Source organism: Echinops telfairi, unplaced genomic scaffold (genome assembly GCF_000313985.2).
Source record: "Echinops telfairi isolate 266 unplaced genomic scaffold, ASM31398v2 ScPeMD7_5;HRSCAF=22, whole genome shotgun sequence".
NCBI classification, from domain to species: domain Eukaryota; kingdom Metazoa; phylum Chordata; class Mammalia; order Afrosoricida; family Tenrecidae; genus Echinops; species Echinops telfairi.
In genome coordinates this window covers 33,902,124-33,926,259 of record NW_022103901.1, presented here as the reverse complement: position 1 = coordinate 33,926,259, position 24,136 = coordinate 33,902,124, and the positions used below count along the sequence as shown (strand labels likewise).

Genomic DNA, 24,136 nt, shown 5'->3' with positions numbered 1-24,136 from the left:
AGGCCATTTTTCCAACAGCGTGTGCTCATTTTGTGCCTTGGCTTCACATTTTAGCCACCCTCAGAATATTTCAGGCTTTTTCCCGGGGGGGGGGGATGGGGTTGGTGGCGGGGTTCAGCATCCCCCTGGAAATTAAAAAAATGTTTGTACTGCAGCCCACAATCCAGGATAAAGTGTAGGTATCTGCTCTTGCAGCCCCACTGAATACCACCAGAGGGTGGTGTGGCCCACTCTGGGAAACCGTGGACTACACTCTAGTGTCAGGATAACTTTTCTCAGCACTGGACACAGAACACTCAGGTGACTTACTTTAACGCACTCTTTGCTTTCTCGCCAGAGCCTGGAACTGAACCTACCACATCTGAGGCCTACCTTTCATCCTCACCCCAACCCTGTGACATGCCCATTTACAGGGACAGGGATGCCCATTTTACATATGGGGGAGATTGGCTCAGGGAGGCTGAGTCCTGTGCAGAGCCAGCAAGGGCTTGCTTGTCGCCAAGATGCTGAATAGGTTGCAAGGGGGCTTCCAGATTAAGATGGGCTAGGAAGAAAGGCCTGGCCATCTATGCCTGAAAATTCAAGCAACAAACAAACGCATTGCCATTGAGTCCATTCTGATCCATGGTACAGTGGATTATGTATTCCTTGGGGGTGCTAACCCGAAGGTTAACAGTTCAAAACCACCAGCTGCTCCTCGGAGAGAGATGACACTTTCTCTTCTTTTTTTTGAGAGATGACACTTTCTACTCCTGTGAAGATTTACAGTCTCAGAACCCCACGGGGGCAGTTCTACTCTGTCCCATATGCTGTGACTCTGAAAACTAGCCAATGGAAACATAGTGGATCCCTGTGGTCCAGCCCTGCTGTGCCCGAGGTCAATGCTTGTGGCAAGTCAGGGCCAATGGGATGGCAGCTCACAGCAACAAGGATAGGCAGCCAGACAGAACCACACCAAGGCACCTAGCCACCAGGCTGCCCTGTCCTCAGCTTCAGGAAAAAGTGATGCCTGCATGGAATTGAAGCTGAAAGAGGAGGCCAGAGCAGCAGGGAGCGAGGGCCCCTTGGTGGCCTGGTTTTTTTCCTTTGGCCTGTGTGGAGTGTGACTGGCGTCTGGTAGACCAGGGTGCTGAGTTTCCATGAGCCTCTGGCCCTGCTGCTTCTCTGGTCAGGCCATGGGCTTTGGTGTCCCACAGCCCTGGGTTCAAACCACAGCCCCCCAACTCTGCAGCCAGCTGCTGCACCCTTGCCCTTGAATGCACACCGGAGCTGAGGTGCTGGCCAGGAAGGAGGCAGGTGTGCTGTTGCCTGGCACGCGCACTGTCAATGGGCCAAGGTCTCCGGGTTTCTGACACCCAGTGCCACTGAGTAGACACCTGATCCTGTCTGAGGCACGTTCCCTGCCACTCCAGAGGCATCTTGGGACAAAGAGGAGCCTATCCCAGGCAGGCACTGGCAGATCAGGTCCAGGGCAGCCTGGTCCAGGCCTCACTGTGTCCTCAGACCTGCTCATCTCTGTGGAGTGCCAGCACCCACTGGCTGACCTGATCCCTGTTTTCCCTCCTGTTCCAAGAGTCTCCCATGTGGTCCAGACTGAGAACCAGGGGCACCTGGTCACTCCTCAGGGTGGGACATGGGTCTCCTACACCTGCACTAGACTCTGGGGCATGAAAACAATGCCCCAGTAAGTGCCTGGCACCTACTGACCTGCACCTGCTCTAGCCTGGTGGGAGAGGGGGCTGCTTCCAGGGGCGGCCTGGCCTTGTGTCCCCATCCAGGTCTTGGGCTTCAGCACGCCAAAACTTAACTCTCTGCCAGTCAGTCGATTCCGACTCCTAGCGATCCTGCAGGACAGGGTAGAGCTGTCCCTGTGGGTTTCCAAGACCATAACTCTTTTCAGGAGCAGGAAGCTTCAGCTTTCTCTTGTGGAGCGGCTGGTGGTTTCGAACTGCTGACCTCCCAGTTAGTAGCCCAACACATAAGCACTACACCACAGAGCTCCTCCCAGAGGGAAAGAGGGCCCCCCACCTCCCCCCATACAGAACTCCGCATGCAGCGTGGGGAGTGACAAAAGGCTCAGACGCCACCCAAAGCATGAGCAACCAAAGGCGAAAAGTTCATTGTACTGCATGAAATTTTAGATCTTTCATACGTCAAAGACTTTATCAATAAAACAGAGTTAACCTAAAAAACGGGCTCTGTCTCCTTGCCACTGGCTGCCCGGCTCAGAACCTGAGGAATGGTCACTGCAGGACGACAGGATTCTTGCTAGTGAGCGGGGAGCCCCGCAGTTTGCTGCTCACTCACATCCCGCAGTCAGACGCTGGTGGAGCCTGCAGCCAGTTCGCACCTGTGGTTCGTACCTGTTAACCACAAGGCTAGACGTTCATGTTCACCCAAGGTATCTTCAGAAGAAAGGCCTGATAACCGGCCCACACCTCTGGACCCCTGTGAAGCACAGTTGTGCCCTGATGTCCACGGGGTCACGTGAGTCGGGTGGACGCACTGGCAGCTGGTGGTCGGACACCTACTGTGTGCCCCTGGTGCGGTGTTCAGAGCGGGGGAGAGCAGAGGCAGTGCCCGCCTCTCTGGGTTCAGAAGGAGCCTGGTGGTGTCGTGGACACGTGTTGGGCTAGAGTCCACAAAGCCAACAGTTGGAAGCCACCGAGGAAGAAAGACGGGCTCTCTGCTCCCATAAACAGTGACAGTCTCGGAAACTCTGCCCTGTCCTGGGGGGTCGCCGTGAGCCGGCATCGACTCGGTGGCAGGGAGTGAATGAGTTCAGTGGGTGCTCATCTGCTCATGGGTCCCCAGAAGCTCCTGTGACCCTCAGAGTTGTCTTAGAAACACGATTCGATTCAGGGGTTTTCAGTGCTTTTTCTGACACACACACCCCCCCCCACACACACACACACGCCCCTCACAAGGTGGAGTTGGTAACTTCCATGTAACAGATGGTGAAACCGAGGCTCAGTGGCATAAAGTTGCTCTGCCACAGCCAGGCTGCTGGTTGGGGGGCAGCGGGGACTTGAACTTGGGTCGCCTGGCCCATACAGCAGCTGCCCCTGGCGTGACCTTCGTGCGTGTCTGCTCCCGAGGTCCTCCGTGTGGTCATCTGTGTAATGAGCAGGTGGGTGCAGTCCCGGAGGCAGCCCGTCGGCCTCAAGACTTGTGTGTGCAGTGGAACCTCTGAGTAAGGAGAAGGGGCGCTGGGCTGCAGTGAGCTGGGGGTACAAGCCCACTGCCTCCTCCTCTGCTCCCCTGCTCTTCCTGGGGGTGGGTGGAGCCTCCTGGCTTCCCCTGCTCAGCTGGTAATGGCGTGGTGGACAGGACTGGGCTGTATCTTCATTTCCATTAGTGGGGCTGACTGCCCGCCCGCCCATGCCCACGGGAGCTACATCTGGTCGACAGTGTGGCTAACGAGTAAGATGCAAAGCTGGACCGGTTCAGCCAGTTCCCTGCATTTCTGAGCAGCTGAGCCCCTACCCTGCAGGCCCCCGCCCTACATTCCTGCAGTCCCTGGCTTGGGGCCACCCAGAAGGAGGCCCAGAGTGGACCCCGTGGGGTGAAATGCACCCCCAAACCTGAGGAGCCAAAGTTTAGGTCTGTTGTGCTGCGAGGCTGGGTCTGTGCAGCTAGAGGCCCAGGTTCAAGTCCCAGCTCTGCCCGATTTCTGGCTATAGGACTATGGCGGCTTCCCTAATTGCTCTGTGCCTTGGTTTGCCATCTGTAAAATGGGGAGGATCTGTGAGCTAATGCCTATGTGAATTGCTTAGCCCCAAGCCAGCCAGCTGACCAGGTGGCATCTGGCACAAAACTGCCCCGAGGGGAGTTCCCAGCTCCCGGTGCACAAGCAGTCACTCTGGGTTGCCTCGTGGACCCTTGCACCTCAGTGCCCTCGACTGCAAAGGGGCAAGCATGCCCCCTGCCACCCCCCCACCCCCCGAGTGCCTCATGAAAGAGAGCAGGAGTATCAAATCACTGGGAGCCTGTAATTCCCTGGTGGGCAGAGGGAAACTGAGGCCGTGTGGGGAAGCCACTTGCTGGGACCGTGCCCACGCTGGACTTGAGCCCACCCCTAGCTGACCTCTGGCTCCTGCTGAGGCCGCCTTTGTTCCAACAGGAGCATAAGCCCTGCTCCCCCTTCCTCGCTGGGTCTGCCCCGGAGCCACAGGCCTGATGGGGTGGGGCCCAAGGGGTGGGGTCCAGGTGGTGGTTTCTCCTGTACCTGACCAAACGGGTGATGGGGCAGGTTTGGGAGCTGGCAGGCGCCCTGAGGTGGGGCCCCCAGACAAAGGTTCCCAGCGTGGTGTCCCACAGTCCTGGGTCAACTGTTGTGGGGTTCAGCAGTCCAGGTCGAGGATGGATGCCTGGTGGGGGCTGAGGGACATGGCTGTGCTCAGAACAGATCCTCTATGGGACCCACCAAGCCAGGGGGTGAGCCCCAACCTGGCAGCTCTAGAAACCCACCCTAATATCCCCTCACCCACATTCCCCCCTCCAAAGCTCCCTCCACCAGGTCCCGCCCCTGCTTGGCCATTCTGCCCATCACCAGTCTACCCACCTCTCAACCCCCAGGTCTTCTCAGAACTTTTACTGAGCTAAATTAACCTTTGTGATTGGGGGGGGGGTGTTGGGGTGGGGAGCACGAAGCAAGGACCGTTTTCCTCCCTCACTGCCTTGTTTCCAGGGTCACTTACAGGGTTTTCCCGGTTTCCTGGGAAAAGCTTTCTCCTGGGCTGTTTCACAGAGTGACTCCCCAAGAGGCCCCACCCTCCAGTCCTGCTCACTATGCTGACCACAGGCAGTGCTTACCAACGGGATAGAAGGACACTGGAGGACTGAGAGGTAGAACGGCCCACTCGAGGGTGCCCAGCTGGGAAGTGGCTGGTTTTAGCCAGAGAAGAACTCAGTTGGCTGTCCCGTCACCCCCACCCCCACCCCCAGCCCATGATGTGCAACTCCATGCGGTCGAGAAGATAGGTGTGACCGTGGAGAAGATTAACTGAGAGAGATATGACAAAATAATAATAATTGATAAATTATCAAGGGTTCATGAGAGAGGGAGGGGCCAAAATGAGCTGATACCAAGGGCTCAAGTAGAAAGCAAATGTTTTGAGAATGAGGATGGCAACAAATGCACAAAGGTGCTTGACACAGTGAGTATGTATGGATTGTGATAAGAGTTGTATGAGCCCCCAATAAAGTGATTTTTTGAAAAAAAGAGTAACAGAGAGAAGGAGAGCCTTGCTTCATGGCTCTGGCAGCCCAGCTCAGGACGCGCCAGCCTCCACTCTTGAGCAAGGGGCAGGGCTCAGGCTTGGCACACCCAGCTGGAAGGTCGTGCCGGGGTTGTCTTTCCATGAGACTTGTGAGGCGCCGCTGAATTGGTACTGGCTCACAGTGACCCCGCGCATAATAGAGCCACACGTGTCCCCAGGATCGCTGTGGTGTTGGGGCTCATTGTGGCAGCCACTGCATCCAACCACCCCGTGGCAGGCGGGTCTTCCTCCATTTACGTCTGGGCTTCTTGGTTTCCGATGTCCAGTAAGGAAATAGCAAGTCCGAGTTGTTAGCCCCTGTATTTCAATATAAAGAGCGAGTGGGCAGAAAGTAAAGCCTTAAAGGATTAGAATAAGGTAAGACCCCCCTGACAGTGTGGACCCTCCAGCCGTTCCTCAGGAGAAAGACGCGGCCTTTACTCCCCTTGTGAGTAAAGACGACTGCTTTGAAAGCCCTGGGAGGCGCGGTGCTCCGTCCAACGGGCCGAGGGAGCTGGAATAGGCCTAGCAGCAGTGGGCTCAGCGTTTGGGTTTGCAGAATGCAGCGGGCACACACACACTCATGTGTGCACGACTGCTTGGGGCAGTGTGATTCACAGTTCAGCCCCAGAGTGGAAAGGGCCTAAATGCCCGTCCATGGACATCTGGACAAATACAATGTGGACTCCCCATACAATGGGGAATGGCGTCCTGCAGCAGGCCGAGCCTGGGAACATCCCCCGAGGGGCAGACCTTACGCTCTGAGGCCACACCCAGAAGGTAGATTCATAGGTCCAGCAATCGGCTTGGGTGGGTGGATGAGTGGGTGGAGTTACCTAGGAAAATGAGGCGGGCCTGCTTCAGGGGCACAGCCTTTCTTTCCAGGGTGATGAGTATATTCCAGAAGAGTGTTTCCCAAAGTCAGCAACCACGCCTGCGAATCGCTGGAATGACCCCTCACCCACTCAACTGCCATCCAGCCGATGCTGACTCTCAGCCACCCTACAGGGCAGGGTAGAACTGCCCCTGTGGGTGTCTGAGACTGCCGCCTTCCTCCCACGGAGTGGCTGGTGGTTTCGAACTGCTGATCAGTGGTTAGCAGGCTGATGCGTGCACCATGCCACCTTCCAGAGGGTGAATTCCACAGTATGTAAATAAGACCTCAATAAAACATAGGAGGGGGAGGATGGCACGCCACCACAGGGATCCGTCTAAAAGTCTTTATGCAGAGTGAAAGAGATGAGTCTCAAGAGGAATTATTGCTCGATCGCCCTGATTTGAAATGCCCAGAATGGGCCACAGTCTGGAGACTGAGGCTTATTTGTGGTGACTTGGGGTGGGCTGTGCTGGAGGGAGAGGCGTCGTTGTTCAGGGCAGCAGTTCTCAACCTGTAGGTCATGACCCCTTTGGGGATCAACCAACCCTTTCAAAATGACAGTGATGAAGTAGCAACGAAAATAATTTTAAGGTTGGGGGGGGTCACCACAACATGAGGTGTCACGGTATAAAAGGGTCGCGGCATTGGGAAGGTTGAGAACCACTGGTCTAGGGGGTACCAAGTGCCTATTAATGGGGGTGGGAGACTAATGGGAAAAGATTGGGGTGATGGTGGCCCAACATAAAGAAGGTGCCCAGGGTCACAGCCTCATGCTCAGAAAAAATGACTCAGTAAATGTTTTGTTAAGAAAAGTGCTTACCTAGAGGGGGCAGCTTCTGCACGGAGCCTGGTGCGGGGGACAGCCTAGGAGGGTGGGGTGCTGGGTCAGGGGAGACTGCCCTGCTGTAAGCCCTCCACTCACCCCGTCCTCCTTCCCTGCCAATTCCACCTGCAGTATCTCTAACAAGGAGCTGTCCGAGCTGATAGACCAGCTGCAGAAAAATGCTGACCAGGTGGAGAAGAACATCGTGGACACGGAGGCCAAGATGCAAAGTGTGAGAACCCCACTGCTCCCCCTTGCCCGGAGCCCCCCGCGGTGCTCAGCTGCTCTCCCAGCTCTAAGGGATTTCACGTCTTAAACGGACCCAGTAGTTCTCCTCAGGGCAACTGCGCCCCCTGTGGCCACATCTGGAACAGTTCTGGTTGCACCCCAGAGTCTGCATGTTGTCGCTGGTGATGGATGCTGTTGATTGAGTACAGTGCCCTGGACCCCAACTCTGCACTGTGGGAAGGCGGGAACACAGTTAGGGTCCCCGGGTAAGAGTGGTCGCGATGGCGAGATTGTGCAGTAGGAGGGCACCGAATCAACGCTGCTGTGACCACCTCCATTCACAGCCCATGAAATCCTCCCGCCTCTCCTTTTCTGCAAGAGGAAACAGCTGGGCCTCAGTTTCCCCTTCTGGGTCCTCCTGACACCGTGAGCTGCTGGCGTGGCTGCCTTCCCCTGGAGCCTTCTCTAGCCTCGGGCACTTGAGTTCATGCTGATCTTTGTAGTTGGAGAGACTGAGATTTGGAGAAAGCCAGGGTGACTGGTCAGCGTCAGAGCTGGCCCCAGAAGCAGCCCCGGAGGCTGGACACAGGCCATCCAGACTTAATTCCTTGCAGAGCAGAAATCTTTTGCTGTTTTTCCTGTAAGTCTCACTTTTAGACTTACACTTATAAAGAGCTTGTTGCTGACCTGGAATTCATGTGTCTCGTGTCTCCCCAGCATCCTCACTCAGGGGCAACCCAGAGGAATGGGAATTGAAGATGGGGAGTCACAGGGGGGTTGAGGCCTGCCCAGCCCTCTGATCTCCCCAGGCCTTGTCCTCTGCTGCCCCCTTATCTCAGGTCCCCCTCCCATCCCAGATGTCCACCTTCCCAAAGGCCTGTCCATAGGCTCTCAGAGGACTGGAGGGGGTGGGAGTGTCAGAAGTCTGAATGCCTGGGAGTAGAGGGACACAGGGACCATGAATAATGGGGTGTGGGGAGAATCAGGGGGAAGGGCCCGAAAGAACTCCATTCTCTGCCACAAGCTGGCCCTCCACAGGAGTCTTGCATCCCTTGTCACCCCCTCTCCAGTCTGTCCCTCCTCTCTGGGATCACGCCTGCCCCCCACCTCCTGCTGCTCCCATCCTCAGCTCCCTGTCCCCTCCCAAAGCCCCTTGCTCCAGTCCCTTTGTGAATATCCCGGCATCCCATCTCAGCCCCTCCCCCCGCTTCTTGGGGTGTTCTTTTCTTTCCTAAATGAAAGCAGCTTGCGCATGTGCGTGTGTATGTGTGTGTCTTTCCCCTTTTCTAATAATAAGAGTAATATGTGCTCCGTATCAACATTCTGGGACCAATAAACAAGTCTAGGGAAGCCAAATAGAATTGGGGGTATCCCCCTCCCCCATGCCCCAGGTTGCAGCTGTTAGCCAGGCAGTTAGCATATGCCTCCCCCACCACACGGGGTGTGTGTGTGTGTGTGTGTGTGTGTGTGTGTGTGTGTGTGTGTGTGTGAGGCACCGCATGCTCTCACAGAGCCTGGGAACCAGGTCTCCACCCTGGGTGGCGCAAGTGTGCATCTCTTTGTTTTAAAGTCATTGTAGAGGTTTAGGAACATTGCTGAGCAGGTGCAGCAGAATTCCCATCACTCCTTAAGCCAGTTTTTCCAAATGCTAATAAAACCCAGGACAGGCGAGAGCCCCTGGTGACACAGAGGATTAAAGCGCTCGATGGCCTTGCCAAGACGTTGGTGGTGTGGTTTGAACCCACCCGGAGGGGTGGCGGGAGAAAGGCCTGGCTTCTGCAAGCCTTGGGTAGCAGTTCTGTCTGTGTGCCCTGGCGCTGCCACGCGCTGTAATCAACTCGACAGCACATGACCCTAGCAGCAAGCCACCCCCTGCCACAGGGTCGACTCTGGTCCACAGCAAGCCTGCAGAGAAGGGGAGCGCTGCCCCCATGGGCTTCTGAGGCTGGAAGTCTTCCCCCGCCCCCGAGCACACAGCCTCGTCTTTGTCCCATGGAGCAGCTAGTGGAATCCGGCCGCTGGTCTTCCGGTTAGCAGCCAGTGCTTAACCCGCTGTGCTACCAAGACTCCATTGATGGCTACAGCACCTCCCTCAGAACTAGGGCATCAGATCTGCCTTGGCACTGCGTGATGGCAAGGAGCCCTGAGGGCAGAGTTGTTACGCTTTAGGATGCTCACTGCAGGGTCAGCAGTTTGAATCCACCAGCAGGTCTGTGGGAGGAAAGACAGTTACAGTCTCGGAAACCCAGAGAGGCAGTTCTACCCTGTCCTATAGGGTTGCTATGAGTCAGCATGAATTCAAAGGCAGTGAGTCGTCAATTGATTTGGAGACTTGACCTTGATTTGGGGTCTCTGGGCTTGTTGAATGTTCCAGTATGATTAGAATGCAGTGGTGGACTGGTGGCAGGAAAATCTGACACCTCCTCATTGTGACTGCCCCTCTGATATCTCTCCCCGGCCTGGGCTTCCCTGGCTTTGAACGTGGAACACGTCCATGGCCAGGTGTTCCCTTTGCATGTCAGCTGTCTCCTGGCGAGAGGGCTTGCCCATGCACAACCCTGAGGGCAATGATTATCATGCCCACTACCCCCTTTCCAAAGTCATCCTGGCCACTGAGCATGCTCGGTCCAGCTTCAGGGCATCATTGGTCGATAGTGGAACGGATAAAATCCCCCCAAAGCCAGGAGTGTGCTGTTTCCTTGTAATTAGCTGGCCAGCCCACCTGAGGGTGGCAGAGCAGAAGCCGGCTCCACCAGCCTTGGGCACATGGATCTCCAGGTCCAGTGCCTTAGGGTGGCCAGGGAGCTGCTCACCACTTGGTCCTCCTGCAGTGGACTGGGGAGCTGATCAGTGTCTCTGCTCCTTCCCTGCGGGCATCTCCTGAGCCCTTGCTCATCCCAGGGACCCATGGGTCCTCAGGCAGGTTTCTTCCTTGGTCATTTCATTCATTTGCTTTCTGCTTTCTTTCCTCCTCCCCCTCCCTGGCTCCCTCTCTCTTCCTCTTCACCTCTCCCTCCCGCCTCTCCCCCCAACTCCTTTACTGCAGCAATGTTTACACTTCATAAATTGCTTCAAGTGACCAGTCCAGTAACTGTAGTGGCTGCACCCCTGTAAATCAGCTTTAGGTCCCCACCCCCAGGAGGACCCATTGCCCTTGACAGTGACCCCTGTCCTCACCCTACACCCCCCCCCCACCACTGTCCATTGCCAAGTTCCTGTGTCCACAGAACCCTGGAAGAGCACAGGACCCACAGGGGTCTCTTCCCATCTCAACCCCAGCACAGTCCTTACCTGCTGTAGGACCTTTGCACAGGCCATTCGCTCTGCCTGGAACCCCCTTCTTGTTGCCCCCTTTCTCGTTCTTCATCCCCCACTTCCTTCTCCAGTTCGCATCCGTTGCAAATACCCACTTGGACTTGCATTGCCACCCGTGCCCCGTGGCTTACCTGCTCCCACACTGGCTGTGAGTCCCAGGCAGGCAGCAGACAGGTCTTCCTGTTTCAAAAGTGCATAGAGGTTCACAAGTGTGCGAAGGCGCACAGGTGTGCACAGGTTCACAGGTGTACAAGGTGTACATAACAAGCACCTGGGGACTATGTGCTGAGTGGCTGAAGGAGTAGCTGGGCAGCCATCCCCGCAGCACTGCCACCCCTACACCTGAAGTGCCATGCTGAGCCCCTGCCCACTGACCTCTCCTGACTTGTAGGACCTGGCCCGGATCCAGGAGGGCCAGCCGGCCGAGCACCAGGAAGTGGCCCTGCAGAAGGTGTCCGACTCAGAAAAGCTGCTGTACGTGCTCGAGGCAGACGCGGCCATCGCCAAGCACATGAGGCACCCTCAGGGGGACATGATCGCCGAGGAGTACGTCCAAGGGGGCCGTGGGCGGTGGTGGTGGAGCCTCAGCACCCAGGAGTGACCGAGTCAGGGGGCTGTTTATGAGGACTGAGGAGAACCTAAGAAGCCCTGTGGGAGCCGCAGGATAAGCATTGGGCTACTAACTGCAAGATGAGCAGTTCAAACCCACCTACTGCTCCAAAGGAGGACAGAGTGTCTGTCTGCTCCCAGAGAGGCTGGCAGCCCTAGAAACCCTAGTGAGAGTTCTGCTCTGCCCTGTAAGGCTGCTGTGAGTTAGAGTCCACTCCAGGCAGAGGGCTTTTTTCAAAAAAAACCACACAGATACTCAGGAACTCTGGTGGCATAGTGGTTAAAGCACTCCACTGCCAACAGAAAGGTTGGCGGTTCGAACTCACCAGCCTCACCTCGGGACTGTGACAGTCTGCATCCGTAAAGGTGACCACCTTGGGAAGCCTCTGGGCCACTTCTGCTGTGCCCTGCAGGGTTGTCCTGGGTCAGCCCACACTGCACGCACAGGGGCTGTGAGCCAGAGAGCAGATGGCCCCTGTGGAGCTCACTGGGTGGCCACAGTTCACTGACCCACCCACTGTCTCTGCTCTCTGCCTCTTCTCAGCAACAAGCTGACTCTGTGCAAGGCTGTCCATCTTTACAGGAGCAGACAGCCTCACCTGAGGCTCTCCCAAGGAGCTGCTGGGGGGTTCTAGCTGCCGACCTGCGGTTTGCAGCCCACTGCCTCTCCGACCTTGTAGCTTGCCTGCAGGGCAGCATAGAACTACCCCTGTGCCCGTGTCTGAGACGTCACTGTTCGTGGATGCAGACTCATCTTTGTCCCTTGGAGTGGCTGGTGGTTTAAAACAGATGACCTTGAAGCTTGCTACCTATTCCCAACCGCCTTCCAGTTCTGCACCTCACCACTCCCAGGCTTGGGGGTCCCCAACCCCCTCCCCAGTACTTGCCTTGTCATGGTACTCTCCCCTGAAAGCTCTGCTGGGCTAGGGGTCTGGCTGCCACCCCAGGGCACAGTGAACTCCAGAGGCCAGGGTTTTCTGGAACCTTCTACAGTTCTGGGCACACAGTAGGCCCTCAGGAAATGTTGATGGGAAAAAGGAAGGCTGGAAGCAGGGAGTGGATGGGGGAGGACAGGAACAAGAGAGCAGATGGAACAGGGGTCCCATGAGTAGGGTCTGGGGATAGGAGGCCGGCCCAAGCCCCTGCCAACAGAGCCTGCTAACTGGAGTGGCTTCTGTCATTCTCTGCACCCCCATCCCCACCCTCCCAGCATTCGGCAGCTTCGGGAGCGTGTGACCAACCTGCGCGGGAAACACAAGCAGATCTACAACTTGGCCATGAAGGAAGTGGACCCAAAGATGAACTGGATGGCCGTGGTGGACGAGAAGCTGGTATGATGGACAGGGCCCCAGGCATGGGTGGGAGCAGCCGTGTGTGCAGGGAGGGCCCCTGTTGCTTTGTGGGTGCACAGGCATGCTCCTTGCTGCTCTCTCCCCCCCACCCCCCGCCAATCAGGGCTCAGAGGGGTGGGGGCAGTGGCCAGGAGTAGTCCCTCCTGTGCCCTCATGGAGAAGAGCTGGCCAGGTCTCAGCTGCTGACCACGGAGCCTTAGCGTGCCCATCTGTGAAACGGAGAGCAGACCAGAGACAGCCCTCTGGCTCATCCCTGAGGAGCAGAGCACGGTCCCAGCGTGGGACCAGGCCCCCCCCACCCCAAGCCCCCGCTCCTATGTCTTCCTCCCCAGGACAAGCTGAGCAGCCAGAGCTTTGAGACGGAGCTGCCGCTGGTGGATCAGCAGGTGGAGCAGCACAATATCTTCCACAACGAGGTCAAGGCCATCGGCCCCCACCTCGCCAAGGATGGGGACAAGGTGAGGTGTGGGGCGGGGCCAGGCATGGGCGGGGCTCATGGGGAGTGCGGGGCTCAGGCCAAGGCCCTCCATCTAACCCACGTGTCTGTCCTCAACCCCCACCCCCCTGCCTCTGTCCTCAGGAACACAGCAGCGAGTTGCAGGCCAAGTACCAGAAACTGCTGGTGAGGATTCCCCAGAGGGAGGGTCACCTGGCAGGGGCACAGACATGGGGGGGGGGGGGACTCCGAGACCGCTCGAGACCACAGGCACCAGAACTCACGGTCTCTGAGCCCAGCCCACTCAATGCGAATCTATAGGACAGAGCAGAACTGCCCCTGTGGGCTTCCGAGACTGTTACTCCTCATGGGAGTAGAAAACCCATCTTTCTGCCATGGGGTGGCTGGTGGTTTCACACTGGGGACCTTGGGGATTGCAGCCCGGTGGTAGCCACTACACCACCAGGCTCCTACAGGCACTGGACGCGCCTGGCTGTTTTAAAGCATCTATTAGAAAACCTTTCTACTGTGATTGGGATTTCCACTCAACAATGGCAGAGCAGGCCCACACTCTGTAGGGATTTGAAGGGCTGCTTTTCTGGAAGTGGGTGAGCAGGCCTTTCCTCCTCCGCCCCTCTGGGTGGACTCAAATCTCCCACCTTGTGGGGTGAAGGGAGAGGGTCCCCCACAAATCATCACAGGTCCAGTAGGCACAATTGTATAGGGATAATAAGTAAAGATTATAGTAAAGTCATAGAGAGCATGAGAGATAGAGGAGAGAGTTAGATTAATGGAGTCAGACACAACTCATGGTAGACTTGCTCACCTCAGCCCTGCTTGATGGTCCATGTTGGGGGAGCCCAGCCACGAGAGCAGGAGGGAGCCTTGGGGCCGAGAGCCGGGGAGCGCTTTTATTTTATTGCTAACCAAACGTTATATCTCATTAGGGGGACATGATTACAGGTAACCACATGTCACAGGAAGGGGCAGTACAATAGCCATACACATTATAGGAAGGGGATCTATGATAGGCATAAGCATAACAGGAAGGGGATGAGCTAGGGGTGTGCCCATAGGAATGGGAAGGTCTAGGGGTATACATGTGACAAGATGGGCGGACCCTAGATTCATGATGGCAGCCTAACCTTGGTCACCCTTGGGCAGGTTTGACCTCTCTGGGGTCTCCTACAAGGAAACAGACAACTACTATCCTTATCAGAAGTGAGTGGGCCCTACTTGTTGTGGGATTAACAGTGGTGTCTGCTTGGTCCAGATGGCTGATAGCTCTTAGGGAGAATGACCCCTGATCTACTCCTGATGACCTCCAAGTGTATAGTCATTCTCAAGCAGCTAAGTCTGGCATATATTTGGGGGAGACAACTTGGGAGAAATCCTTCTGTTTCCCATACCACCTTTTGGCTCATGCCTGAGCCTGAGCCAGCATGAGTCAGACCTCAGTGGGTATCCGTTTGCTGTTCTTCCACTAGTCAAGGTAAATGGGCAAGCCCGTGTTTATTGGGCATGAACTGTATACCAAGTGGGAGGAAAGCTTTCTACCCCAGTAGAGTTAGTCCTGGAAGCTGCTCACAGGGGCAGTTCTCTCCTGTCCTATAGGGTCACTAGTTTGGGTTCTGGTCACTATGTCCTAGAGGAGCCCTGGTGGCATAGTGGGCAATGCATTGAGCTGCTAACTGCAAGGTCAGCGGTTCAAACCCATCAGCTTCTCCTCGAGAGACAGATGAAGCTCTCTGCTCCCACAAAGCTTTAAAATCTCAGAAACCCACGGGGAAGTTAAACTCAGTCACAGAGGGTTGCTCATGATAGGGTTGCTCAAGTTGCTCTGGTGGCAAGGTGGGTTACTCATTGAGCTGCTCACCATGAGATCAGTGGTTCAAATCCACCAGCCTCTCTGAGAGAGAAAAATGAGGCTGTCTGCTCTCAGAGAGGTTTTCAGTCTCGTAAACCTTACCGGGGCAGTTCTACTGTCCTATTGGATCGCTGTGAGTCAGCATCGACTTGATAGCCCTGAGTTGTTTTTAAAAACTATATACCTGTCAGGAGGAGCTCTGGTTATTGGTGTAATGGTTGCATGTCAGGCTGCTACCTGCCCGCCGCAGTTTGAAACCACCAGCCGGTGCACAGGGGGAAGATGAGGTTTTCTATTTTCACAAAGAGTTAGTCTCAGTTACAGCTCTGTCTGCCCTGTGCTAATAGAGTCGCTACGATTTAGCATTGACTCGATGGCAGTGAGGTGTTGCGCTCATTGGTTTTTCTTTGTACCTGTTGCTGTGAGCTGGGGTTGACCGATAGATGGCAGTGAGTTTGTTGGTGGGTTTCGGTTGTTATGTACCTGTGTCCTGGGAGGGCAGCACTATCGTTATCCCCAGTTGACGGGGCTTGCTGAAGAAGAAAAAGAAAACTGTGCCGGGAGGGCTGTGTGTGTTTGGTGCCCTGCTGATCCTGGTCCTGGAGCGATGCTCCCTAAGCCCTTAGTGAGTGAACGAGGGGCTTGGCTGACAGGCCTATCCTCGGGTCCCCAGGCTTTGTCGCAGGCGCGCCAGCAGCACCTGAGCTCCCTGCAGGACTACATGCAGCGGTGCACCAACGAGCTGTACTGGCTGGATCAGCAGGCCAGGGGCCGCATGCAGTACGACTGGAGCGATCGGAACCTTGACTACCCCAGCCGTCGGCGCCAGTATGAGGTGTGGGCACAGAGCTGCGCCCTCGGGGAAGCATTGGGTGGGGGCAGCTGGATGAGGGGTGCTGACCGCCTTGCACCCCTCGCCACAGAACTTCATCAACCGGAACCTGGAGGCCAAGGAAGAGAGGATCAACAGGCTGCACAGCGAGGGCGACCAGCTGCTGGCGGCCGAGCACCCTGGGAGGAACTCCATCGAGGTGCGCACAGCGGGCGTCCAGCCATGTCCATTGATCTGTCTGTCCATCTCCCCATTCTATCAGCTCCTCCTCACTCGGTGTGGTCTTCTCCCCCATTTCCCCCGGCATCTTTGCCACATCCTGTTCTGGGCCCCAGGGCTCTGAAGCAGCTACTGCTCCCGTCTGTCCCTGGTATAGTGCACAACTGTCCCTAGCAGCCCTGCTGGCCTCTCGGACATGTCCCCTCTCTCCTCCTCCTACCACTCCAGGTGCTCAGCCCAGGCTGACCGTGAGCTCTGCTCATCCCTCTGACCCCATGTTCTCTGGGTCTGACATCCACTCAGGGCCTCTTCCCCTGCACCTGGGCGCCTGACCCACATACTCACACCATGGTCCCTGCAGGCACACATGGAGGCCGTGCACGCAGACTGGAAGGAGTACCTGAACCTGCTCATCTGCGAGGAGAGCCACCTCAAGTACATGGAGGACTTCCACCAGGTACCCTCCCAGGGCCCTGCAGTCCCAGTCAGCCCCTTGGGTAGGGCAGGAAAGTGCATGCTTATTAACAAGAGCTGGGGCAGTTCTTAGGATTGGAAAATTTGAGGGAGCTTAGATTGGGGTAGGGGGGGTGTCTCAGTCCTGTTGGGCTCTGAACTCAGGGGTGCAGGGGCAGCCATGTGACTCGTGGGGACCCCATGTGGGCCAGGGTCGAGCTGTGCTTCAGGGCATCCTTAGCAGCTGGTTTTTCAGACGTAGATCGTCAGGCCTTTCTTCCGAGGTGCTTCCCGCTGGAGTTGAACCTCTGACCTTTGAGTTGACAGCCATTCGGATGGAAGACTAGGCTGGCTGACTCAGGAGAGAAGCCTGGGAAGCTAGTCTTCACGCATTCCGAGTTGCCATGATGCAGCAGTCCAGAGGGCATGGCTTAGCACAGAGAAAAGGGCAGCAGGCCCGAGAGGCCAGTCCAGAGCAGCCTGGTGTGGACTCAACAAGTTGATGTGGGGGGGAGGCAGCATGGAGGGCCGGTGGGCTGGTAAGGAAGAGCCCCACCCCACCTGGGACTGAGCTTGGAGAGTGCCTGAATGAGGCCCCTGCCTGCTTCCCTAGTTCCACAAAGACCTGAAGGACGCTCAGGAGCTGCTGCAGAAAGTAGACTCAGATCTGAATCAGAAATACAGCCCCGACTTCAAGGACCGGTACCAGATCGAGATGCTGCTGCGGGAGTTGGACGTGAGTGATGGGGTGCCCCCCACCCCCTGCCCACACCCCTGCCATGGCGAGGTGCGGGTCTTAGCCAGCCCCCTGCCCCCAGGACCAGGAGAAGGCGCTGGACAAGTATGAGGACGTGGTGCGGGGCCTGCAGCGACGAGGGCAGCAGGTTGTGCCCCTCAAGTACCGGCGGGAGACGCCACTCAAGCCCATCCCGGTGGAGGCACTCTGTGACTTCGAGTGTGACGAGGTGAGCCCAGACCTGGAGTCTCAGCCACACGCGGTGCTTTCTGGGATCTGCGTCTGTGCCTGCTGCTGGCATCCCTCCGGTGGGAGAGATGCTAGCCCCGGCTCTTGCCTCAGCTTCCCCCGCTTCCATTCTCCAAGCATGATGGCAACCCCAGGTATCCACCAAAGTCCCAGGGAAGGTGCCCATTGGCCCGACTCGAGTCACATGTCCACCCTGCACCAATCACGGTGGCTAGAAAGCAGCTCTCTCGCTCTCATCCTGGAGTTGTCATGGACTGGAGTTGGGGTTGGGAGGGGAAACCAAAGTGAAGTACTAGACTAGCAGACCCCATCGATGTCCCCTCCTGCCCCTGTCTGGGGACAATCCTGGGATAAGCTAAGACTCCCGTGTCCAAGAGCAAGGGGGCTGGTGGGATCCAAGATGGCCTCTGGCACCTTCCAATGTCGCGGCCTGCCCCTCGCTCCAGGGCCCCATCTCGCGTGGCTATAGCTACACCCTGCAGAAGAACAATGGCGATGGCTGGGAGCTCACGGACAGTGCCGGCAACAAGCTGACCGCCCCGGCCATCTGCTTCCTGATCCCCCCCACCGACCCCGAGGCCCTGGCTCTGGCTGACAGGTGCAAGGGCAAAAGGGGGGAGCTCAGGGTGGGGAGGCTGGCTGCGCTCTGGGGCTTCTCAGGCCATGTGCATAAGCCTGGGGAGTCTGGGTGGAGGGCTAGGTGGGTACCGTGGCCTCAGCTGCACCTCTGCCCCCCTCCCCGCCCCCTCCAGTCTGGGTGGCCAGTACCGGAGCGTGCGGCAGAAGGTGGCTGGGAGCAAGAGTGCGCTCCAGCAGCGGTACGAGGTGCTGAAGGCCGAGAACCCTGGAGGTGGGTGCCACTGGACTAACTGGGGGGTGCCGTCCATGGAGACGAGCCAGCCCTGACCCTGTCGTCCCCCGGCAGACGCCTCTGACCTGCAGGGGCGGCAGCTGCTGGCTGGCTTGGACAAGGTGTCCCGAGACCTGGAGCGGCAGGAGAAGGCCATCACAGGCCTCCTCCGGCCACCACTGGAGCAGGGCCGGGCTGTGCAGGACAGTGCTGAGCGGGCCAAGGACCTCCAGGTACTGCTGGCGGAAGGGTGGGGAGCCCCATGGGGCTAGAGGCCACCGACCACATGTAGCTAGCAGTCCTGCAGGGTGACGTGATGATGTCCGGGGTGGCCCTTCCACCTCTGTGGACTCTGAGGGCCCAGGTGGATGGGGATAGTTGGGCAAGGTCCTCCCAGTGATGTGCTCTTCACCATCCACCTGCATTGGGCACCCACGGGTACCCCTGAAAATGCAAACGCTGGGCTGGTACCCCAGACCTGGCAGCCTCCAGGATCCAGCCCAGGGTCTTTCTTGCCTTCCCACTGGCTGTCCTTGCTACTCTCGCCATCCCTGAAGGGTGGGGCCCCTCTTGGTGCCCTCCCTGAGAGCTGGCCGTGCTGGCCGGGGGCTGACGAGGAGACTCTTGGGCGACTGGCCATGCTCACCAGTCCCTGTCCCTGTAGAGCTTCTCCAGCGGGCTGCTGCGCATCCAGCCTGAGCTGACGCGGAGCGTGGCCGAGGGTGAGGCCTTCATCCAGGCCATCCCGGGCGGTGGCAGCGCACCCCTGCTGAGGACCCGCATGGACGACACCAAGGCCAAATACGAGCACCTGGCCCAGCTGCTGGACGCGGCCCAGGAGAAGTGGGTGGCAGGCAGACCTCGGGCCGGGGTTGTGGGCAGGAGGCCGGAAGGGCATCCCTCCACTGCTGACCTGTGTTCCCAGGATGGAGGTGGCCAGCCGCCTGGAGAAGAGTCTGCAGCAGGGCCGGGAGCTGCTGGCTGAGTATGAGCGCCGGCTGACCCAGGACGACGCCGTGCCTGAGAATGCCCGCGCCCTGGACGACAAGAGGCAGGAGCTGGCCGTGAGTTGGGGAACCCCGGGAGCCCTCCTCTGAGCCAGGGGGCAACCTGGCAGAAGGGGACACCAAGGTAGCATGAGTCACCACCGCAGTGGTTCTCTGGGAATGCCCCAAACCCACTGCTCCTGGGTCCCTCCCGACTCCCAGCGTGCCCACTGTGTGACGGGCAGAACTGCCCCTCAGGGGTTTCACGGCTGCAGCTTTTACGGGAGCAGCTGCCAGGCTTTCCTCTCGGAGTAACTAAAGGGCTGGGTGGGTTTGGACAGCCCATCTTTCAGCTTGCAGCCTGCAGGCTTAGCTGCCACCTGCCAGGCTTCTCTGGGGTGCCTGCAGGGTATCAGATTGGAAGTTGCCACGTGGAAGCCCGCCCACAGCCCAGCTCCTATGGCCTGAGTAGCCCGTGAAATTTCCAGCCTGATTCTGACAAAAGATTCTTGTCTTGGGTCTCCCCCAGGTGGCAGGGCCAGCCGGCCTGCCCGCTGCTCTCATGTGAGCTCCTCTGCCAAGTAGGGGGGCGGCCTCCTGGTGACCGAGTCTGCCCATTGACCCCTGCAGGCCTTCCTGTTTGGGACCCCAGGGTAGCCCACCCTCAGAACACAGCAGGAATGCCTGCCAGACTCAAGGCAGGGAGACCCTTCCTGAGCGAGCAGCGCTCAGCTCAGGCAGAGCGAGTGCCCTGGGCTCTCAGGGCTCTAGCCTACAACCCGCCCTTGCTCCCTCTCTGCCTGGCAGGCCCTGGGCTCCGAGCTGCAGGACAAGAAGCCCCTCCTGGCCGAGGCCGAGGGGAACCTGCAGGCAGCCAAGCAGTGCTCAGGCACGCTGGCCAGCCGCTTTCAGGAGCACTGCCCAGACCTGGAGCGCCAGGAGGTCGAGGTCCACAAGCTTGGCCAGCGCTTTGACCACCTGCAGTCACAGATCGACCGCAGGTGAGCGAGTGGCCTTTGGGGGATGAAGGGGATGGATGACTGGGAAGCTGAGCCCTTGGCCTGGAAGCCAAGTAGGAATCTTTCAGAAGTCAGCGAAGGCTGCTTGGTTCTCAAAGTCACTTCCACCTTGAAGGAAAGTACACGCAGGAGGAGAATCAAAAATCCACTCCTGCGTGTCCTCTTCCACATACGCTGTGTACAAGGGACAGCTGGATGGGCAGACAGGCAGCATATGAGACAATGGAGTGGAGGAACGTAGTTTATGACCTGTCCTGGAGCCCTGGTGGCGTAGTGGGTTATGCATCGGGCTGCTATCACAAGGTCAGCGGTTTGAACCCACCAGCTGCTCTGAGGAAAGAAGGGTGAGGCTGTCTGCTTCCCCCAAGGATTTACAGTCTCAGAAACCCACAGATGCAGTTCTGTTCTGCCCCCATAAAAATCGATTGATCTACTATGTGCTGTGGGGCCACTGTGGGTGGGAATCTCTTCAATGGCAGTGAGGTTTTGGTCCTATTGTGCTGGACGGAGCCCTAGTGATACAGCAGCTAAGTGCTGGGCTGCCAACTGGGAGGTGGGCTATTCAAACCCACCAGTAGCTCTGAGAGACGGAAATGAGGCACTTGGTCTGCTTTAGGAAGACGTAAATAGCCCCGGGAACCCATGGGCCAATTCTAGTCTGTCCTGCGGGGCTGCTGCTGGACAGCAGTGGGTTCGGCTTGGGGTTTTGAAACACAGGCACCATTCTACTATGCTTTGTGGGGTCGTTGTGAGAAGCAGCGGCTCGGCGGCTATGGGTTTGTTTTCTTGCTGTCTTCTTTACAAAGCTGACCGCACAAGCGTACTGACCAAGGACTTTGGGAGTGTACTGAACTCATCGCTTTCTGGGAAATGTTTAGGTGACTTCCAGTTAGATGGTCTTCTTGTTCAAGCAGCAAGGCCAGTCGGCCTCTCTGAAAGGACCCAGCTAGGTAGCTTCTGCTGGGGCATCTGCTCCCATGGCAGAGCCTAAGCTGCTTTTCCCGCTGTAGGACCCAAAGCCTGCAGAGTGCCCAGGCTGCGTACGAGGACTACCGCCGTGGCCATGACCACGTGCTCCAGTTCCTGTCCAACACCCCCAGCTACGAGCCCCAGGAGACAGACAGCCTTGGCCAGGTGGAGATCAAGCTCAAGAACCAGAAGGTAAAGTGTGGGTGGTGACAGAGGAGAGGGGGTGGTCAGAGCCAAGCACCCCACTCCTGCGGAGGGAAGCCACACCATTAGGAAGAGGAATGTGAGCAGGGCAGAGCCTGGCCCCGCCATCCTTGCTGGCCCTTGGCCCTGCTTGGTTCCTGGAACCTTATTCTCTGAGACTACGGTTGGATGCCCAGTCTCTGTGTAGTGCACAGGTCTCGGCTCAGAGCAGACACCTGGGAAAGGCACCGCCCCGAGGGATGCCCTGGGGCTGCTGCCTGACCCCAGAGTTGGAGCCCTGTCTCCTCAGAGGCTACCGGGCCTAGGCTTGAGCTCTGGACTCCCATAGGACAGACAGACAGACGGGACACACACACACACACACACTCACACTCTCACACACACTCACACTGACACACTCACACTCTTCCCTGCTTGAGTTCCTCCTCCGGGCCGCCTTTTCCCCCTTCCTAAGTGATGGTGCTGGCTGGCAGGACCACCTGAAGGCGGCGATGTCAGTAAGACATTAGAACTGCTGGAACCTGAGTTTATTGGCAAAGCTCATGGACTCTCAGGACTGACTGGTTAGAAACACACCAGTCCTTGCAGGCGCATCATGGTGCTGAGGCCTCTCCCAGGCTGCCTTGCCATTCTCTCTCTCAATGGCTGGTGGGGTCACTGCTGACTCCTGGCTCTGGAGGATTTCCAATTTGAAGGCAGCCTCCTCAAATGCAAGCATGTGCTTTGTTGTTTTGCAGAACCTGCTGGATGAGATTGCCAACAGGGGGCAGCAAGTGCAGGAGGTCTGTGCCAGCTCCCAGCGTTACCAGCAGGCAGTGAAGGTGAGAAGTGACAGCATGACACTCCCACCCCCTGGCACTGAAAGCCCTAAGAGGGCATATGTGCTTTGCATCGGTGAGCCCTTTGGGGAAGCGCCCTAGAGGAAAACGCACCAAGGGTGGATGCAAGATGCACACAGGGCAGCAGTAGCAGTGCTGTCCCCGACTACAAACTGAAGGCCCAGCTGTGGACACCCGCTAGAAAGTGGTGGCGTGCCCAGCAGTGGGGATGGGAGGGTCAGTCAGTGTTGTGTCCACTGGGTGGGTGTGAGCACTGGGGGGTGGCAACATCTTGATGACAGGCAGGGGGTGCTGTGCGAGGCTGGGAAGGGGCCGCCAGAACAGGTGGGGTGGGAGGGAGGGGTTGTGGGCAGAGTGCTCAGTGGGAATTCTCACATAGACGGTAGAGCATGTGGCTGGATGAGAGGCCTGTGTGGGTTACCAGATCAGGAAACCCAACCCAAATTGCTGCCCTGGAGCCGATTCCAACTCACCGTGACCCAAGGGCAGAATAGTGGTTATGGGTTGGGCTGTTACTGCAAAGTCAGTGGTTCAAAACCACCAGCTGCTCCTCAGGAGAAAGACGAGGCTGTCTACTCCCATCGAGTTACAGTCTCGGAAATCCACTAGGGCAGTTCTACCCTGTTCTATAGGGTCACTATGAGTCAGAATTGACTCAACGGCAGTCAGTGAGGACAGAGCAGAACTGCTCCTGTGGATTTCCTAGGCTGTCAAATCTTTGCCTCATTTTTCTCCCGCCGAGCAGCTGGCGGGTTTGAATTGTTGACCTTGCAGTTAGCAGCCCCATGCTAGGCCCACTGCACCACCAGGGGCCCTGTGGCAAAGGCGGGTGTGGGGCCAGCTGGAAAGGCTGGGAGATGCTGAGAGAGTCCCTGGTCCCTTCTCTCACCTAACCTCTCCCTCGGACCAAGGACTACGAGCTCGAGGCTGAGAAACTCCGGTCCCTCCTTGACCTGGAGAGTGGACGGAATGGCCACGCCAACAAGAGGGCCCGGCTGCAGTGCCCGGCTGCCAGAGTCAAGGAAGAGGTGAGCCCTTCAGGAGTCCCGACTGCCCAGGTGGCAGGTGAGGGGTGGCAGCTGCAAGATGTGCACACAATCGGGGGGCTGGTTGAACAGGGAGGAGCAGCCCACTGGAGGACAGGCCTAGAGGACCACAGGGTGGAGGGAGGTGTACAGGCCCCGGTGGTAGATTTGAGGGCCCCATGAAGTACACAGAAGAGGGGTCCGAAAAGGTGAAGAGAGCTAGAGAAGAGACTCCCCACCCAATTTTTCTCCACTGTGCCAGGCCATCACAGAGCCCCAGGGTCCCTGTGCTCTGACCACTGTGGGCCCTCCTTAGGACCGACGGCAGAGCCACGCTCACTAAAACAGTGCTGCTGTCCACAGTGGGGAAGGGGGCGGGATGGAAACAACGGGACCGTGTGGCATGACCGAGGTGGCACTAAAAAGGGATGGGCCCCGCCCCCAGATGGGCATCCAGGTGGCGCCCATCAGCTTTCCCGGGAGGAGACCTATATCACTGAGGCGCACCTGTAGTTGTTGAATGTGGGTGTACACTTCACCTGGTATCTCAACAAGAAACACATTTAAAGATACAGAAAGGACAGATGGGGGTGCTTCAAAGCGTTGGCAGGAAGGCAGAGTTGAAAGCAAAAAGAACTTTTTCCACACATGTTTAAAGTCCCCAATCCCCCACCCCACCCCCAATATGCATGTTTTGGTATATGAATTCAAGACAACAGTGTAAGCTGTTTGGGGGATAACATTAGATTGAGATCCTTGAAAAAAAAAAAAAAAAAAAAAGAGCCAGGCTTCTTGGGCACTGTCCCAGCTTTGGGTTCTCTCCCGGTCAGCTGACGGTGCTCCTAACTGCTCTCTCTGCAGGAAGCCACGCTCACAGCCAAGTTCACAGAGGTCAGCGCTGTCAACAGGCAGAGGCTACAGAACCTAGAGTTTGCGCTCAGCCTCCTGAGACAGGTAATCCACCTCAGCCCAGGCTGCCACTGGAAC

General features: G+C 57.4%; 1 protein-coding gene across 1 annotated transcript in view; it reads left to right on the top strand.

The window, feature by feature from the left end:
• The window catches only part of PPL (periplakin), a 65,343-nt gene that overhangs the window by 37,225 nt on the left and 3,982 nt on the right, over window positions 1-24,136 (top strand). The window contains exons 3-22 of the mRNA XM_045286047.1: window positions 7,094-7,193; window positions 10,896-11,050; window positions 12,324-12,444; window positions 12,798-12,923; window positions 13,046-13,087; window positions 15,442-15,603; window positions 15,692-15,799; window positions 16,181-16,276; window positions 16,886-17,008; window positions 17,091-17,237; window positions 17,704-17,855; window positions 18,010-18,107; window positions 18,183-18,340; window positions 18,772-18,950; window positions 19,033-19,171; window positions 19,901-20,094; window positions 21,123-21,273; window positions 22,023-22,106; window positions 23,036-23,152; window positions 24,011-24,103. Of these exons, the coding sequence (XP_045141982.1) occupies window positions 7,094-7,193; window positions 10,896-11,050; window positions 12,324-12,444; window positions 12,798-12,923; window positions 13,046-13,087; window positions 15,442-15,603; window positions 15,692-15,799; window positions 16,181-16,276; window positions 16,886-17,008; window positions 17,091-17,237; window positions 17,704-17,855; window positions 18,010-18,107; window positions 18,183-18,340; window positions 18,772-18,950; window positions 19,033-19,171; window positions 19,901-20,094; window positions 21,123-21,273; window positions 22,023-22,106; window positions 23,036-23,152; window positions 24,011-24,103 (2,545 nt within the window). The remainder of the gene's footprint in view (window positions 1-7,093; window positions 7,194-10,895; window positions 11,051-12,323; window positions 12,445-12,797; window positions 12,924-13,045; window positions 13,088-15,441; window positions 15,604-15,691; window positions 15,800-16,180; window positions 16,277-16,885; window positions 17,009-17,090; window positions 17,238-17,703; window positions 17,856-18,009; window positions 18,108-18,182; window positions 18,341-18,771; window positions 18,951-19,032; window positions 19,172-19,900; window positions 20,095-21,122; window positions 21,274-22,022; window positions 22,107-23,035; window positions 23,153-24,010; window positions 24,104-24,136) is intronic.